The following is a 15,344-nucleotide window of genomic DNA, read 5'->3' as shown; positions in this document are numbered from 1 at the left end:
GTCCACATGGGAAACTATCAGCCTTTCCTGGGAGAAAGAGGAAGCTTTCGATTCCTATAAAGAGTGACAGTTCTCCCTTGTCCTGGAAGGTCACTTTGATGTGGAATTGGCTCGGTGGCAGTGAGTGATGGATGTCTTTGCCAGTTGTATTTAGAGTGTCTCCCAAGCGCAGGGGCTCCATTCCCAGCACTCTAGCTGACTGCGTTCTGCTATGATTCATAAGGCTTTTGTTCGCCAGCTTTTTCTAGAATACATCACCATGTCCTCCTTCCTACTCTGTGTTGGTCTGAAGCCCCACTGAGAGCTGGTCATTAAGGGTGCCCCCGGTGGCATTTGAAATACCACCAGCATAGCTTCTAGAATTGCAGCACCATGTAAGCTCACTATCGATGCCAACCTGACAGGCAAGCAGTGGATAGCCTGATGTAGTTAGCTATACCAATTATTTTTAAACTCCCCAGTCCCAGTAAAATCTTATGAAATTATCAAACACACTAGCCTTGGTTTGTCGAGGGCTTAGGGCTCAACCCGCTCAGTGTATCTCCTCCCACGTCTACTTTCATCCTGTCACCAAAGGTCCTCAGAGGGTGAGATAGGGGGACCAAAGCCAGATGACTTCTGAAAATCCTTTCCAAACTCACTTGAACCCCCAAGCTCTTGGATTGCATCTATAATGTGCCTCTTCTTCCTAGGATCTGAGACAGGCAATTAGCTATTACCTTTGACCTCTCTCAGCATTCCCCCCGCCCCTTTCTCTCATTGTCACCAGTTTCTTTGTCATTTTTTTTATAGCAAACACCATGGGCCATCATTTTCTTTGAATACTTGTGAGATCTGGTAATTTAGGGATTTCCTAAAATTGTAGCTCTAAGTAACACCTCGGTGCTGCACCACTGAGTACAATCCGCCCCCACCTGTCTTCCCCTTCCGTCTATAAGATGGGAGTAATGCTTGCCTCCACCTAATTGCTCCCATGTGGGTGGGAAGGAATTAATAAGCTTGGAGCTGCACTGATGACTTATAAATTCTTCCCCCATCAGTAAAGTCGCAGCCGACAGACTTAAGAATCCCTCTCTTTGCTTCACCAGTTGGTAGCTTTGTTGCAGTAAAAGAAGCAACAAAATGAGCAGGAGCTGGGCACTGCCCACTTCCAGACGGTGCTGCCAACTCTTACAGAGGGTTCCACCCCCAGTTTCGGGAGGAAAAATAAAGAAGAGGTCGCGTGGGCAATTCCAGCTTGTGGAATCGGCTTAAAGCCTCCCTCCCCAGCCCCATTTCTTCCACCCTCCCCTGAAAAGCACTATGATGCTGAGTTCTGGAGTCAGACCCTGCAGGAGCAGTCAGCGTCTCCCCTGGATGGACACTCGGGTGGCATAAAAGTGTTTGGGCACATGGCAGTGCCAGCACAGGGAAACTGTTGACAAGTTTCATAGTTTTTGAATATTTCACATGTCAGCCATGTGTCAAGGGCCTTTTTGGTTTTCTTTTCAAAGCCACTTTAATGGGAGCTAATACAGATATCTCATCATTCCATAGTTCAATCACATCAAACAGTATTGTACAATTGCTACTATAATCAGTTTCAAAGCATTCTCTTCCTTCTTGAACGGCTTGATATCAGCTCCCCTTTCCCCCACTTGTAAACAATCCCACGTGGCTGTCTCCTCCAGGATCCCTTGTTCAACTTGTTGTCTTTAGAGGTTCATCAATTTTGGGTTTCATATACCAAAAAAAAACCCAGAAAAACCTACACCAAAAATTCAAGACTGCTACCCACAATGACACAATACATGAGACAGAAACCCCAATATGAAAACAACAAAACTCCAGCAAATGTTAAAAACAAAACAGATCAGGCCCAATATGTATCTGACGGGTATCAAGTGACAAGGTTTGAACTGTTCAAGTCAGGTGTATCATTTTGATCTGTATCCAGTATTTTGTTTGGTAACCAGTTTTTCCCATCCCTCCATTAGAGAGAGAGGCACATCACCAGAGGCTTGTTTCCTGTGTAGATCTCACAAATGTCACTTGGGCTTCCAAGGTCCTCCACAGCCTTCTGCCAACAAGAATCTCACAATTTAGGCTCTGATGCTATTCCCTTGGTTGGCTTTAGATGATAGGATTTCTAATCCTTGGGTCACGGATGTGGGTGTGCTTCTTCCATGAAGACTAACATCTCACTTCGATGACTGCTTGTTTGTAAATAATCCTTTAAGACCCCAGATGCTGTTCTATCTGATAAATTTCTTCACCTCCCTTTGCTATAACACCCATATCTTCTGTGTTCCTTTCCGAGGGCGACCATCAAGCAGGGCCATGATGAAAGAATGAATTGCTCTTACATTGGAGCTAAGATTTAGTATGAGCCCACAATCCATTCCTGGATCTACGTGGTTTTTTGTTTGTTTGTTTGTTTTGTTTTACATGCCTTTGGTTTCCTTAAGAGACCTCCTTGTTAAGGTATGGTGGTGTATCTCAGTTCTCTCAGAAAACTTTAAGAAATAACTGCTATCCAAACGAGTGAGGTGCTGGTAGTATAGGGGTAGAATTCTGTCTTCCATCCAGGAGACCTGGCTTCATTTCTCAGTCAATTCACCTCTTGTGCAGCCATTCCCCGCCTGTCCCTGGGGCATGTGTGCTGCTATGGTTTGGAATAGATCTCAGCGGGGCTTCCAGACTAGGACGGACAAGAAAGACATGGCAATCAACTTTCAACAGCCAACAATAAAAAGTCAATGGATGATAGAGGTGGTCCAGGCCACAGCCATTAGGAGATGGTGCAGGACCAAGCAACTTTGCATTCTGTTATGTGTCGGGTCACTGTGAGTTGGAGATTGACTCAATGGCAGCTCACAGCAATCACATCAAAGCCAGGTCAATGAAGTTCAAAGTGACAAAGGAGCTTTCCTAGGTCTCAGGAAATGGACGATCTCAGAGACTCTAAACCAGACAGCTGGACCCTGGATTCTGCACTCACATCTCTAGCTTTGGCGGCTGCTTCATCTAACAGGCTGTTCCTGTCCCACTAGGATGTAGATGTGGAGGAAGAAGATGGGATTTTCTCTGCAACTCTTAGCTTGGCTCAGGAAACAAAACAACCAAATACCTAACGTAAATTAGAGAGGGGGATATTTCAGCTCCACTCCTGTAGTGACTGTCTATTGATAGGCCATGGTTAGACCTCCTCTCTCCTGTCCAAGGTACACACTCCCTGTCAGTTTAGGAAGCCCACAGAGGCATCTTGCTGGTACCTGGGTGGCTATGTATCAGAAAGGGTGAGGACTACCTTGGCTTCTCTGTGATAATGGATGTTTGGATGATAGCTAAAACGTGTCTCCATCCTGTGATTACGTGATATGAACCGTCAACTCTAAGCTATCCACCTCGATAGTATCAACCAACCTTTTGTTTCCCTTCAGGTTAGCAAGTTGATTGAGTAAAAGAGCGAAACTTTTAATAGAAAATTCCACTGTATTATTTGTATTATTAGTACTTAACTTGAAAAAGAGTGGAGCTTGCTATTTCTGTCCCCAAGAAAATATCATCTGATTTCAGAAAAAGTGCCACAAGGGCCTAGGGAAGTAAGGTCTAGAATAGCAGGAGTTACTGTATTTATCACTCGATGAGGCCAGTTACTCCACAGCCTGCCCAGGGGCCCTCACATTGCTGGCATGGACTGCCTTTCTTACCAGGCTTCTCGGCTCTGAATCCTCACAAAGCAAGCAGCCTCTGGGGAGACTTCAGAGTAGAAGTGGCAGAGCATCATCTCACCTCACTCTGAAAAGTATGCAAAGTCTGGCTCTAGTTATCTGGTATAATATTGTGAATGATATGAACAATGCTCATGGAACAGATTGTGGGTTAAATGATCAGCAGTGCTACTCAGCTAACTTCGTTGCCTAGGGCAAGTTGCTTAACCTCTCTGTGCCTCTTTTTCCTGTCAATACAATGGGGGTAAAAATCGTCCCTTACTTGATGGTATCGCTGAGATGAACAGACAGAATATTATATGTTTAGCAAATGGGAACTGCTCCAATTATCATGATAAATATTGTATCATGAAAAGAACATGTGGTCTGTGGATGACCAGTGACTCGTGGTTGGCAACCTGTATTATTTTGCAGATTGAGATATATCATGGTTCAGCTCACTCAATTTGAAATGAATTACTCGTGACAACTTATGTGTGTTAAAATAGGCCTAGGCCAACAAATCCAGGGGAAGCAGCATTGGAAAGAGCTCCAACAGATGTCTGTTGGAGCACTCCTTCCCTGATGCATCCTTTGACCACCTCCCGGGTGCTTGTTGGTGTCGTTAGGTACCATTGAGTCAGTGGACAGCAGACGAAGCCCTCCACACACCTCCACCCTCCTGAGAGTCACTCCTGGATTTGAGCCCATCGTAAATGTGTTGCTTCTTCAATGGTACTCAGCCTCTGGCCTGACGCTCTCCTATGTGATGACCCGCACATCACACTGAGGCATGATTTCTTGACTGCTGTTTCCATGGGCAGTGAGTGTGGGCTCAAGCGAAATACAACTTCACTCTTCTCTCCATTTACCATGCTGTCTCTTGGTCAAGCTATGAGGATTTTTGTTTCTTTATACTAATCTCCAGCCAAGTAGTTAGGAATATATGTGCTCTAGGGGCAGGCTAGGTAGCCCTGGAGACTTAGTTGGTTACACTTTGGGTTCCTAACTGCTATTTGAAGCACAGGAGAAAGATGAGGCTTTCTGTTCCTGTAAAGATTTATGCCGTGGTAAACCCTAGGGAGCAGTTCTACTCTGCCCTATAGCCTCCCTGTGAGTCAGGGTCAGCCCAGTGGCAGTGAGGTTGGCAGTTCGAGACAAGCTGTCTTGAATCCACCTCTTGCTAATAGTTGATCCTCTTCAGTCAGCTGTGTATGCCCCACAGCCTCACTTTTCTTACTTGAAAAAGGAGGGCTATGGGGTTTTCTGTGGACTGAATGGGATGATAGGTGAGAGACATTTAGGACACTGCCTGGCACATGGCAAACTCTCGGTAAGAATTTGCTGCTTTTAATAGCTGGTTTGCCAAAGAACCATAAGAATATCAGTTCTTAAACTGAGTCACAGAATAAATGTGTTGGCCAAGCTGGTGTTTTAGAAGCATTTTTTCTCTCACTTAAAATATAGTTTTAAAAGTTGTTTCAAAGCTTCTGATTCAGCAATGATCTTCATAGACCATCTGTGAATCAACAAGCACATTCTCCCTTGAAATTATCATGTGACTTTTGGATGGAAGGAGGACATTACTTTTTTAAAATCCCTCATCGTTTCCAACTTCCCAAATGTGTACAGAGTTGTCTGCCATGTTTCAGCCGGTGGCTGTAGCCTCCCAGTGTGTGCAGGGAAGGAGTGGCCATTAGATAGGCCATGCTGCCACAGGCAGAAAGGTGATGATCAGAGAACAGAGAGATTTTTTTCCCCATACATGGAAGGAGCCCTTAATCTGATTTAAGGAGCCAAGTAAAGGCTTTTTGGAGGAAGCGATGTCTTTGCTGAAACCTGAATGATGAGTTAGAGTCAGGCCTAGAGGGGACTGGAGAACAGTCAAGGCGCAGGGAACATGTCAGGGTGGGTGCTCCACTTTGGGAGACCACAGGACATTCAGCAACCAACAAGAATTTATCAAGTAGTTACCCGGGCATTCTTTTTCATAGTCGAGATGCATTGCTTTAAAAACATGGGCACCATCTTTATTTTCCTGTTAGTGAACGGGGAGACTCCAGAAAGCAGATGTTAAGTGCTACACAGAGAACTGCTTATGGTAGGACGCTCAGAAGATCCTTCAGGATGAAATGAAAATCCATGTGGGATCTGAATAATGAGGATGAGCAGCCATGCAAAACTTTGTGGGAGCAAGTTTCAAGAAGGAACAACGAAGGCAACAACCTTAAAGGCAGGGACAATTTTGCCACTTGGAGAAACTGAAGGAAGGCCAGTGTGCTTCTGTCTGGAGGGTGCAGGGAAAGTGGTGCAAATCATTCCAAAAGCATTTGGGTTGGGTGGTGGTTGTTAGGTGCTGTACAATGGAGTGAAACACTTCTTGGTCCCATGCCAGCCTCACAGTTGTCCTTGTATTTGAGCTCATAGTTGCAGCCCTATGTCATCTGTCCATCTCATCAAGGGCTTTTTTTTTTTGCTGATCATCTACTTTACCTAGCACAATGCTCTTCTCCATGACTGGTCTCTCCTGACAAAATGTTCACAGTATGTGAGACAAAAGTCTTGCCGTCCTTGCCTTTAAGGAGCATTCTGGCTGAACTTCTTCCAAGACAGATTTTTTTTTGTCAGTCCATGGTACTTTCATGGATGGCACCTTGATTGCTGAAAGTGAGGAGGACTTGAAGCACTTGTTGATGAAGATCCAGGATTGTAACCTTCAGTATGAATTACAACTCAATGTCAAAATATGTATGGATTGTGATAAGAGTTGTACGAGCCCCTAATAAAATGTTTTTTTTAAAAAAAGACCAAAATCCTCTTAACTGGATCAATAGGTAACAGACACACCATGATAAACAAAGAAAAGGTTGAAATTGTCAAGGATTTTGTCTTGCTTGGATCTACAATCAATGCTCATGGGATTAGTAGTCATGAGACCAAATGGTACGTGGCTTTGGGTAAATTTGCTGCACAAGACCTCTTTAAAATGTTGAAGAGCAAGGATTTTACTTTGAGAACTAGCCTGACCCAAGCCATGATATTTTCAGTCACCTCACATGCACGTGAAATTCCTACATTGAAAAAGAAAGACTGAAGAAGAATCAATGCGTTGGAATTATGGTACTGGAAAGAATATTGACAGTACCGTGGGTTGGGTTGGACACAGAGAACGGTCTGAGATACTTCTAGCACAAACTAGCTTATTATTATAATTGTGGTAAGTATAAAGTCTCTGGATAGTGCAGACATTTTGTGCTCAACAACTAACGTAAATGTTAGCAGTCCCCCCCCCCCCTGCCCCGCCCCGCTCTGGTGCCTGGAAACCTGCTTCTACAGGGTTTCTAGCTCAGGAAACCCTATGGAGCCGTTCTGCTCGTTCACATATGGGCCCCCACCCTTCTGTTAGTTAGACCCAACCCCATCCCACTGCCCACCATGTTGATTCAAACTCATAGGGCCCTTATATCAGGTAATGAGGCTATAACTCTTTACAGGCACTGACAGCCGTACGTAACCTATTTGGTTGCCTTGAGTGGGAATAAAAATGACAGCAATGGATTGGTTGGATTTTCTATTTAAGTATAAGCATAATTTTTTTGCCAATTTGGCTTTTTGTTGTTGTTGCACGTACAATTAAATAACTTTAATTACATTGATCACATTGTGGAATCATTGCCATTAACCACTTCCAATTTTGTTCACGACCCTGAACAAAATCTCAGTGCCCCCAAAGCAATGCTAAATGCATGCATAATATGGTGCTCTCGTTTTCAAAACTAGAAAACTTTTGGAAAACCTCAATGGCCAAGGGCTTGGTTCTGTGTGTTTTAATAAAGAAGGTGTGGCAAAGAACATATTTCCCCCCATCATTGACTAGAAATGCACAGAAGGCAAATGTGCTGTTCGCTGTCCTCTTCCAAGTTAGGAGCACATGGAAGCAACAGAACAAATGAGCAAGGCTACTTGGCTCACCGAGTGGCCTCAGGATGCTGATTGTGGATGTCCCAATAGTTTCTCCTGGGTTCTAGCCATGCATTTGTAATTACTTCTCTGAGCGTTCTTTTTTAGGTTCATGCCTTTGGACTTCCACTTGTGTTTCCAGAGGGCTTACATCCTTTCTCTCCACTTGGGGCCTGCTTTCATCCGGGCAAGTTGTCCATATTTGTTTCCCATTTCCCCAGAGTGTCCACCTCTGCGTTGGAGCACCCTGAGCATGCCGGGACTCATACCCTTTTGTTTCTTTGCAGTGAGCAGCTTTGGGCATGATGAGGAGCTGTCCACATCTTCTGACAGCGACGAGGAGGTGATCAAGCAGTTTGAGATCTCTGTGTCACGCTCGCAGAGTTTTCGTTCTGGAGGACCACCCGAGAGAAGAAAGCAGACAGGTTTGGAGCAGAAACCCAGATTCAGCCGTGTCCTCTCGAACCAGGAAGAGGATAACACTGACGTGTCAGCATGCGAAGGTATACTTTGCACCACCAGCCCTTCCTTAGCTAGACCCAACCCAATCCCACTGCCCATCCTGCTGACTGACTCAGAGTCCCCTCATGTGGGGGTTCTGTGGCTGTCAATCTTGAGAAGAGCAAGCAGCCTCAGCTTTCTCCCAAGGAGTAGCTGATGGATTCAAACAGAAGACCCTGTAGGTGACACCCCAATGCATCACCCACTAGGCCACCGGGAATCTTTTATCTAGACCAAGTGTGACTATATGAAGGAATGTTGGTATCACTTCACTACTGCCGCTCGGCACCTGAGAGTCCAGTCCAGGGAGGCAGCGCGATGAGGCGGTGCTTGGCAGCGGGATAGGGAAAACCATCTGGCAAGGAGCCATGATGAAGGGAATTGGAAGAGGGGTGAACCAGGTATGGGTAAGGTAAGCCTTGCCTCCTGCTGAGTGGAACCCCTTCCTTCCGCGTAGGTTAAAAGGTTGCCAGTGAGCCATTTCCTACTTGTGGTGACCGCATGTGTGTTAGTGTTACTGTGCTCCACAGGGGGTTCAGTGGCTCACTTCCTGGAAGTAGATCACTATTCATGATCCTTCCGAGACTCCTTGGGGTAGACCCCGACTTCCCGTCTGTTGGTTAGCAGCTGAGCATGATCGTCCTTTGCATCACCCCAGGACGCCACCTTGCAGGTGACAGCCTTTTCATTTGGACCGCTAATGACCAGCACTATATACATCAACTTCTGTAAATTCCTATCTGATAAATTTAATTATTTCTCATCCCTATCCATTGACATTGAGACTGGTCCTTGTTTTTTTTCTTTATATACAACCAATAATTTACAAATAGAGTTCTATATATCAATTTTACCCCTGAACATGTGTTTGATATATTTTATTAATAGCCTGTATTTTTAAAGCAACATCAGTAACATTCTTAAAACAAAGTCCCTGAGCCATGAAAACAGTTAATGCACCAGGCGGGCAACCAAGATGTTGGTGCTTAGAATCTACCCAGGGGCCCCTCAGAAGAAGAGCATGTGATCTTCGGAAAAATCAACCACTGGACCCACGATGGAGAACAGATCTAGTTTGACACAAATGAGGGGCCAACAGTCAAAATCCACGTGATGGTCACTGTTGTATTGTTAGGTGCCATTGAGTTGGTTCCACTCTCAGTGACCTGATACGCAGCAGGCAGAATGCTACCTGGTCCTGGCTTAGCCTCACAACCAGTCCCCTGTTTGTGACCGTTTTTGTGGCTGCAGGCTCAGTCATCTCGTCTTTTCCACTAACCCTCAGTCAGGCAGGAGGTCCTTCTCCAGGAACCGGTCCTCCTAAAAGTATGTGAGATAAAGTCTTGCCATCTTTTCTACTAAAGAGTGTTCTGTCTGTACTTTTCCAAAACTTGTTAGTTCTTCTGGCAATTCATGGGTATTCAGCAATGCCACTAATACCATTAATTTTTCTTTCATCATCCTTATTCACTGTCTATATTTTTCATGCATATGAAGTGATTGATAGTAACATGGTTTATGTTAGGTGCACCCTAGTTCTCAGGGTTACAGCTTAATTTTTTTTAATACTTTAAAGATTTTTTTTCAGAAGATTTGTGCAATATAATACTTTTTAAAATTTCTTGACTGCGGCTTCCATGGGTATTGATTGCAGGCCAAGTCAAATGAAATCCTTGACACATTCAATTGTTTCTCTGTTTATCATGGTATTGCTTATGGATCCAATTGTATAGATTTTTGTTTTGTTTTTTATACTAAGATATAATCTATATTGAGAGCCATAGTTTCTCATTTTCATCAGTAAATGATTAAAACCCCCTTCGCTTTCAGCAAGTAAGATTGTGTCAGCTTCATATTGCAGTTGTTAATGAGTCTTCTTTAAATTAGGAAGCGGTGTTCTTCATAGAGCACTGTTTCTTAGACTATTCATTTAGCATACAGATTGAATGCGTGTGGTGAAAGGAATGAACCATGATGCACATCTCTCCTGCTTTTAAACCACACAGGATCTCCTTGTTCTGTTTGGGCAATCGCTCTCTGTCTTGTACAGTTTCTGCATGAGGGGAATTAAGTGTTCTGTAATTCCCATTCATTGCAATGTCATCATTTATTATGATCCACACAGTCAAATGCCTTTGCATAATTAATAAAACACCGGTAAACATTTTTTCTGGTATTCTCAGCCTTTAGCTAAGATCCATAGTTTTATGATTTTATTATTAAAGCATTCATCCTATAGTAGCATCATATTCTGCTTATTTACAAAATGGGTTGCCTTTTATAAAATCAGAGTTAAATACTCAGAATTAAGGAAGGACTAATGTGTGATGGTGGATAAGGCTCAAGAACCGTCCTCTCCAGCTCCAAAACAGTAGGGTGAAAGGATGCAAAAAGAACAGCACAGAACTTCTTTGTGCTTTCTTGAGCAACGGACAGGCAGCTCCCTGTCTCCCTCATGTCCAGAACCTTCAATAAATGCAGGGCATTGGAACAGGAAGATTCTGTGCTTTTATTTAGTGAAAAGCTAGAGAAAATGCCACTCCTCTTACTTTGGTGACCAGTCTTAGTGACCTACCTCGGTTTTCTACTCTCTCTTTGGGGGACAAATGATCAAAGGGGGTAAGTCATCTAGTGGGACAAAGGTGTAGCTCTCCCAAGATTTTTTCCTAAAAAGTACTAATACTAGCACTGGAAAAGGTATACAGTGTGGGAGAAGATACAACAGGAATTGTCTAGTTTTCTAATGCAAACAGGGCAAGCAGCAGAAGAAAAAACTGTAAAAGTGGAATGTGATAACCTGCAGATTTACATATCATGCACATTTACACACGGGCACAAACCATACTAATGCATTTTTTACTCTCCTTTTAGCCCAAGTTAAGCCAATAAATGAATACCTATGTAACCAAGCCACATTATCAGTACATATTGACCCTCTGTCATTTCTGCACTCCCCTCCCGCTCTGATCTTTCTCTAGTATTACATCACAGAATTCTGTCTCCATCAAAAGGGCAAATGTTAGCTAGTGCACGTTAAAAGCAGTTGAGTCTCTAGGAGTAGCTGGTTTAATTCTCCAGCTAATGATCCTACTTTTCAGAACTCCAACGGGTTAGTTTCTGATTTACACCAACAGCCAATGTTCTTAGAGTTCTGACATTCATGCTAATCTTCATCCTTCTGGGAATTTAAAGCAGTCTACCTTTTGTCTTAACTGTCGAGACTACGTTTTTTATAGATGTCAAATAAAAGGTAAACTCTTTTCAACCCAAGAGAGGAAAAAAGGCCAGTACATTGAGTGAAATGACTCTGCCCTTTGGAGAAGAGCAGCAGGATATCCATAATTTTGTTGTCACTTTTTAAGTTATCAAAATGCCATAGATGTGTTATATCATTTTATTGCATTGCTATTTTGTGTAATTTCTCTTTGTTCATTTTGATCAGTGAATATGTTCGTCAATAAAGAATAACAAAGAGATGACGCTAGTACTCTAGAGAGGATTTGTTGTTGCTGCTGTCTTTCACTCTAGCTTAAGAAAGGTTTCTTAAGATCAAGAACAATTAGAGGCATTTTTCTGCTTTAGAAAGGCACTCAGAAGGGTTGGACCAGTGAAATGAAACGTATGAAATCCAGGTAAAATTTGACCTATAAGAGAGTGACTGGTCAACCTCGGGTGCCATGCCTTGAAGACTAAACATTACCATGAAGCAGCAAACAAACAGAGAGGTCTGCCCCAATCCCAGCTACATGGAAGTCCCTTCCCAGAAGAATGAATCACGGAGGACACCACTGAACATACAGCCTGGGGACAGGGGCAGGTCTGCTGAGACTACATGGGAGCAAACTAAGAGGGAGAGAGAGAGAGAGAGAGAGAGAGAGAGAGAGAGAGAGAGAGAGAGAGAGAGAGAGAGAGAGAGAGAGAGAGAAGAAGAAGAAGAAGAAGAAGAAGAAGAAGAAGAAGAAGAAGAAGAAGAAGAAGAAGAAGGAGGAGGAGGAGGAGGAGGAGGAGGAGGAGGAGGAGGAGGAGGAGGAGGAGGAGGAAGAAAGAGGAGGAGGAGGAGGAGGAGGAGGAGGAGGAGGAGGAGGAGGAGGAGGAGGGAGAGGAGAAAAGAGAAGAACAGTATCTTGGCCCACCCACCAAGCTTCAAGGATGATATTCCTGCTTGAAGCAGCCAATGAACAGAGAGGACAGTAGGGCTGGCCCCACTAAGAGACACAGCGTCCCCTCACTAACCTAGAGAGCTAGAGGGACAACACTGGAGACACAGTGTACCTGGTCTGACACCCCCCCTATACACACACACACACACACACACACACACACACATACACATACTGGGAGCATAACAGAGCAGCAAAGGGAGAAAAGCAATTAATTTCTTACAAGAGGAAAGTAAAAGGAAATAGAGGAAAGAACTAGCAGGCAAAAGACATTCATAGAGGTCTAAATACAGGCATGTACATATGTAAATACATTTATATATAATGATAGGGAAGTATATCTATGTACATATATTTTCTAAGTATTAACACAGCAGACAGACACTGGGCCTTTGCTCAAGTACTCCCTCAGTGCAAGAACACTTTGTTTGAATAACCTGGCATTCTGTGATGCTCACCTTCCCTGACATGGTCACTAAAGACAAACTGGGTGCATAAGCAAATGTGGTGAAGAAAGCTTATGGAGCCTGCCTATCAAAAGATATAGCATCTAGAGTCTTAAAGGCTTGAAGATAACTAAGTGGCCATCTAGCTGAGAAGCAAGAAAGCCCACATGGAAGAAGCACATCAGCATGTGTGATCATGAGATGTTGATGAGATCAGGTATCAGGCATCAAAGACCCCAAACAAAAAATCATATTGATGTGAAAAGGGGAGGGCAGAGTGAAGACCCAAAGCCAATCTGTAGACAGTTGGACATCCTCTTACAGAAGGGTCACAGGAAGAGATGAGCCAGCCAGGGTGCAGTATAGCACTGATGTAACACACAACTTTCCTCTAGTTCTTTAATTCTTCCTCACTCCTCACTCTCATGAACCAAATTCTATCTTACAAATCCAGCTAGGTCAGCTCACATACAGTGGTACGTATAACAGTTTGCAACACAGGGTATCCAAGACAGATAAAGCCCTCAGGACCAATAATGAGAGTAATGATACCAGGAGGGGACTACCAAGAGGAATAACAATACCAAAAGGGTGGGGGACAGAAAAGGGGAACCAATCACAATGATCGACATATTAACCGCCCCTCTCCCAATAGGATTAACAATAGAAAAGGGGATGAAGAGAGACAGTGCAAGACTTGAAAAAAAATTATAAATTATCAAGGGATCATGTGGAAGGGGGGTGGGGAATTGAACTGATACCAAGGGCTCAAGTAGAAAGAAAATGTTTTGAAAATGATGCTGGCAACATAAGTACAAATATGCTTGACACAATGGAGGGGTGTATTGATTGTGTTGAGAGCTGTAAGAGCCCCTAATAAAATGGTTTTTAAAAATCAATGAAGTCCCTGAGTAATCTCCAAAATAGACTTTGGGGGCAGGGCTTGGCACCTCATCAGACTTGATCAGAACACATTCATAAGGGTCAATAGACATACCTGGAACTATTTATAGACATTTTCCCTTATATATTTCTTCTTCTTTTGTTTCCATGTCTGTTTTATGTAAGATAGGCAGGATAAGCAATCCTGAGGAGAAAACAACAGGCCCGACAGTTCTGGGGGGACATGGGAGAGGGGAAGGTGGGGAAAAGGGAGGGAGTGGGCAACAAACCCAAGGACAAGAGAACCACAAGAGATCTAAAATTGATGGTGAGGAGGGTGTAGAACGCCTGGTGGGGCTGGATCAAGTGCAATGTAGCCGAGAGGAATAACTGAGTCAAAATAAGGTTGAAAAGAAGGTGAGACAAGAGGAAAGTAAAAGGAAATAGAGGAAAGAACTAGAAGGCAAAAAACATTTATAGAGGTCTAAATACAGGCATGTACATTTTTAAATATATTTTTAGATAACTATAGGGACAAAGGTCTATGTACATATATTTAAATGTTAAGTATTAAGATAGCAGATGGACCTTGAGCCTCTACTCAAATCCTCCCTGAATGCAAGAACACTTTGTTCTAATAATCTGACATTCTGTGATGCTTACCTTCCTGACAAGATCTCTGAAGACAAAATGGATGCATAAGCTTATGTGGTTAAAAAAAACTGATGGTGCCTGGTTATTAAAAGATATAGCATCTGGGGTCTTAAAGGTTTGAAGATAAACAAGTGGCCATCTACCTGGGAAGCAAATCGAGAGGTGTCAGCAGGATCAGGTATCGGGCTTCAGAAGACCCCAAACAATGATACCCATATGAACCGGAGTGGAGACCCAAAGCCCATCTGTAGACAATTGGACATCCCCTCACAAAAGGGTCACAAGAAAAGGAAGAGCTAGCCAAGGTGCAGAATAACACTGACTAAACATACATTTCTCTACTTCTTTAATGCTTGCCCCACCCCCTTCCCAACTGTTATGATGCCAGTTCTACCTTACAAATCTGGCTAGAGTACAGCATGTACACTGGTACAGATAAGAATTCTCCACACATGGAACCCAGGACAGAAAGTAATTATAATTTATCAAGGGTTCACAAGGGCTGGAAGGTGAAAGAAGGAGGAAACCAGGAGGTGATACCAAGAACTCAAATAGAAAATGAATGTTTAGAAACAATAATGGCAACATGTACAAATGTGCTGGATATAATTGATGTATGGATTGCTATAAGAGCTGTAAGAGCCCCACTTAAATTATCTTTTTAAAAAGAAAGAAAGAAAGTGACTGGTAAGTTATATTATGTTTCTTCTTAAGTAAGACCCTTCAGTCCAGATTCAGCAGCGAGATGATTAGACCACAGGAAAGGCTGTCTTCATGAGGCAACCAAGTTCTCCCTTGTCCCACCCATCAGATCTAGCATTATTGTTTATACATTTTTACCTCACATCTGATGCCAAAGAGAGTTGGGTCTGAATGCTCTGGGTCAGAGGACTTCAGCATGCAATGTGGGCTGCAGAAGAGTCTAATTTTTAGCCTTTTTGACCTTTTGTATTTTATTTTTAGTCAATAACATTATTTTTTGTTATTGGGAGAATTAGTTTTTAGGATATTTTATAAAATCTAGACGTCACCCTCCTGGTATCATCAAA

At 43.2% G+C, this 15,344-nt stretch overlaps 1 protein-coding gene across 1 annotated transcript in view; it reads left to right on the top strand.

Annotated features, from left to right (window-relative positions):
* The window catches only part of SYT16 (synaptotagmin 16), a 127,912-nt gene that overhangs the window by 70,776 nt on the left and 41,792 nt on the right, over positions 1-15,344 (top strand). Inside the window, exon 2 of the mRNA XM_075531699.1 lies at positions 7,940-8,155. Coding sequence (XP_075387814.1) covers positions 7,940-8,155 — 216 coding nt within the window. The remainder of the gene's footprint in view (positions 1-7,939; positions 8,156-15,344) is intronic.

The sequence above is a fragment of the Tenrec ecaudatus genome, chromosome 14 (genome assembly GCF_050624435.1).
Source record: "Tenrec ecaudatus isolate mTenEca1 chromosome 14, mTenEca1.hap1, whole genome shotgun sequence".
In the NCBI taxonomy this organism is placed as follows: domain Eukaryota; kingdom Metazoa; phylum Chordata; class Mammalia; order Afrosoricida; family Tenrecidae; genus Tenrec; species Tenrec ecaudatus.
The sequence above is the reverse complement of the archived record's forward strand: the minus strand, read 5'-3'. Positions and strand labels throughout refer to the sequence as shown.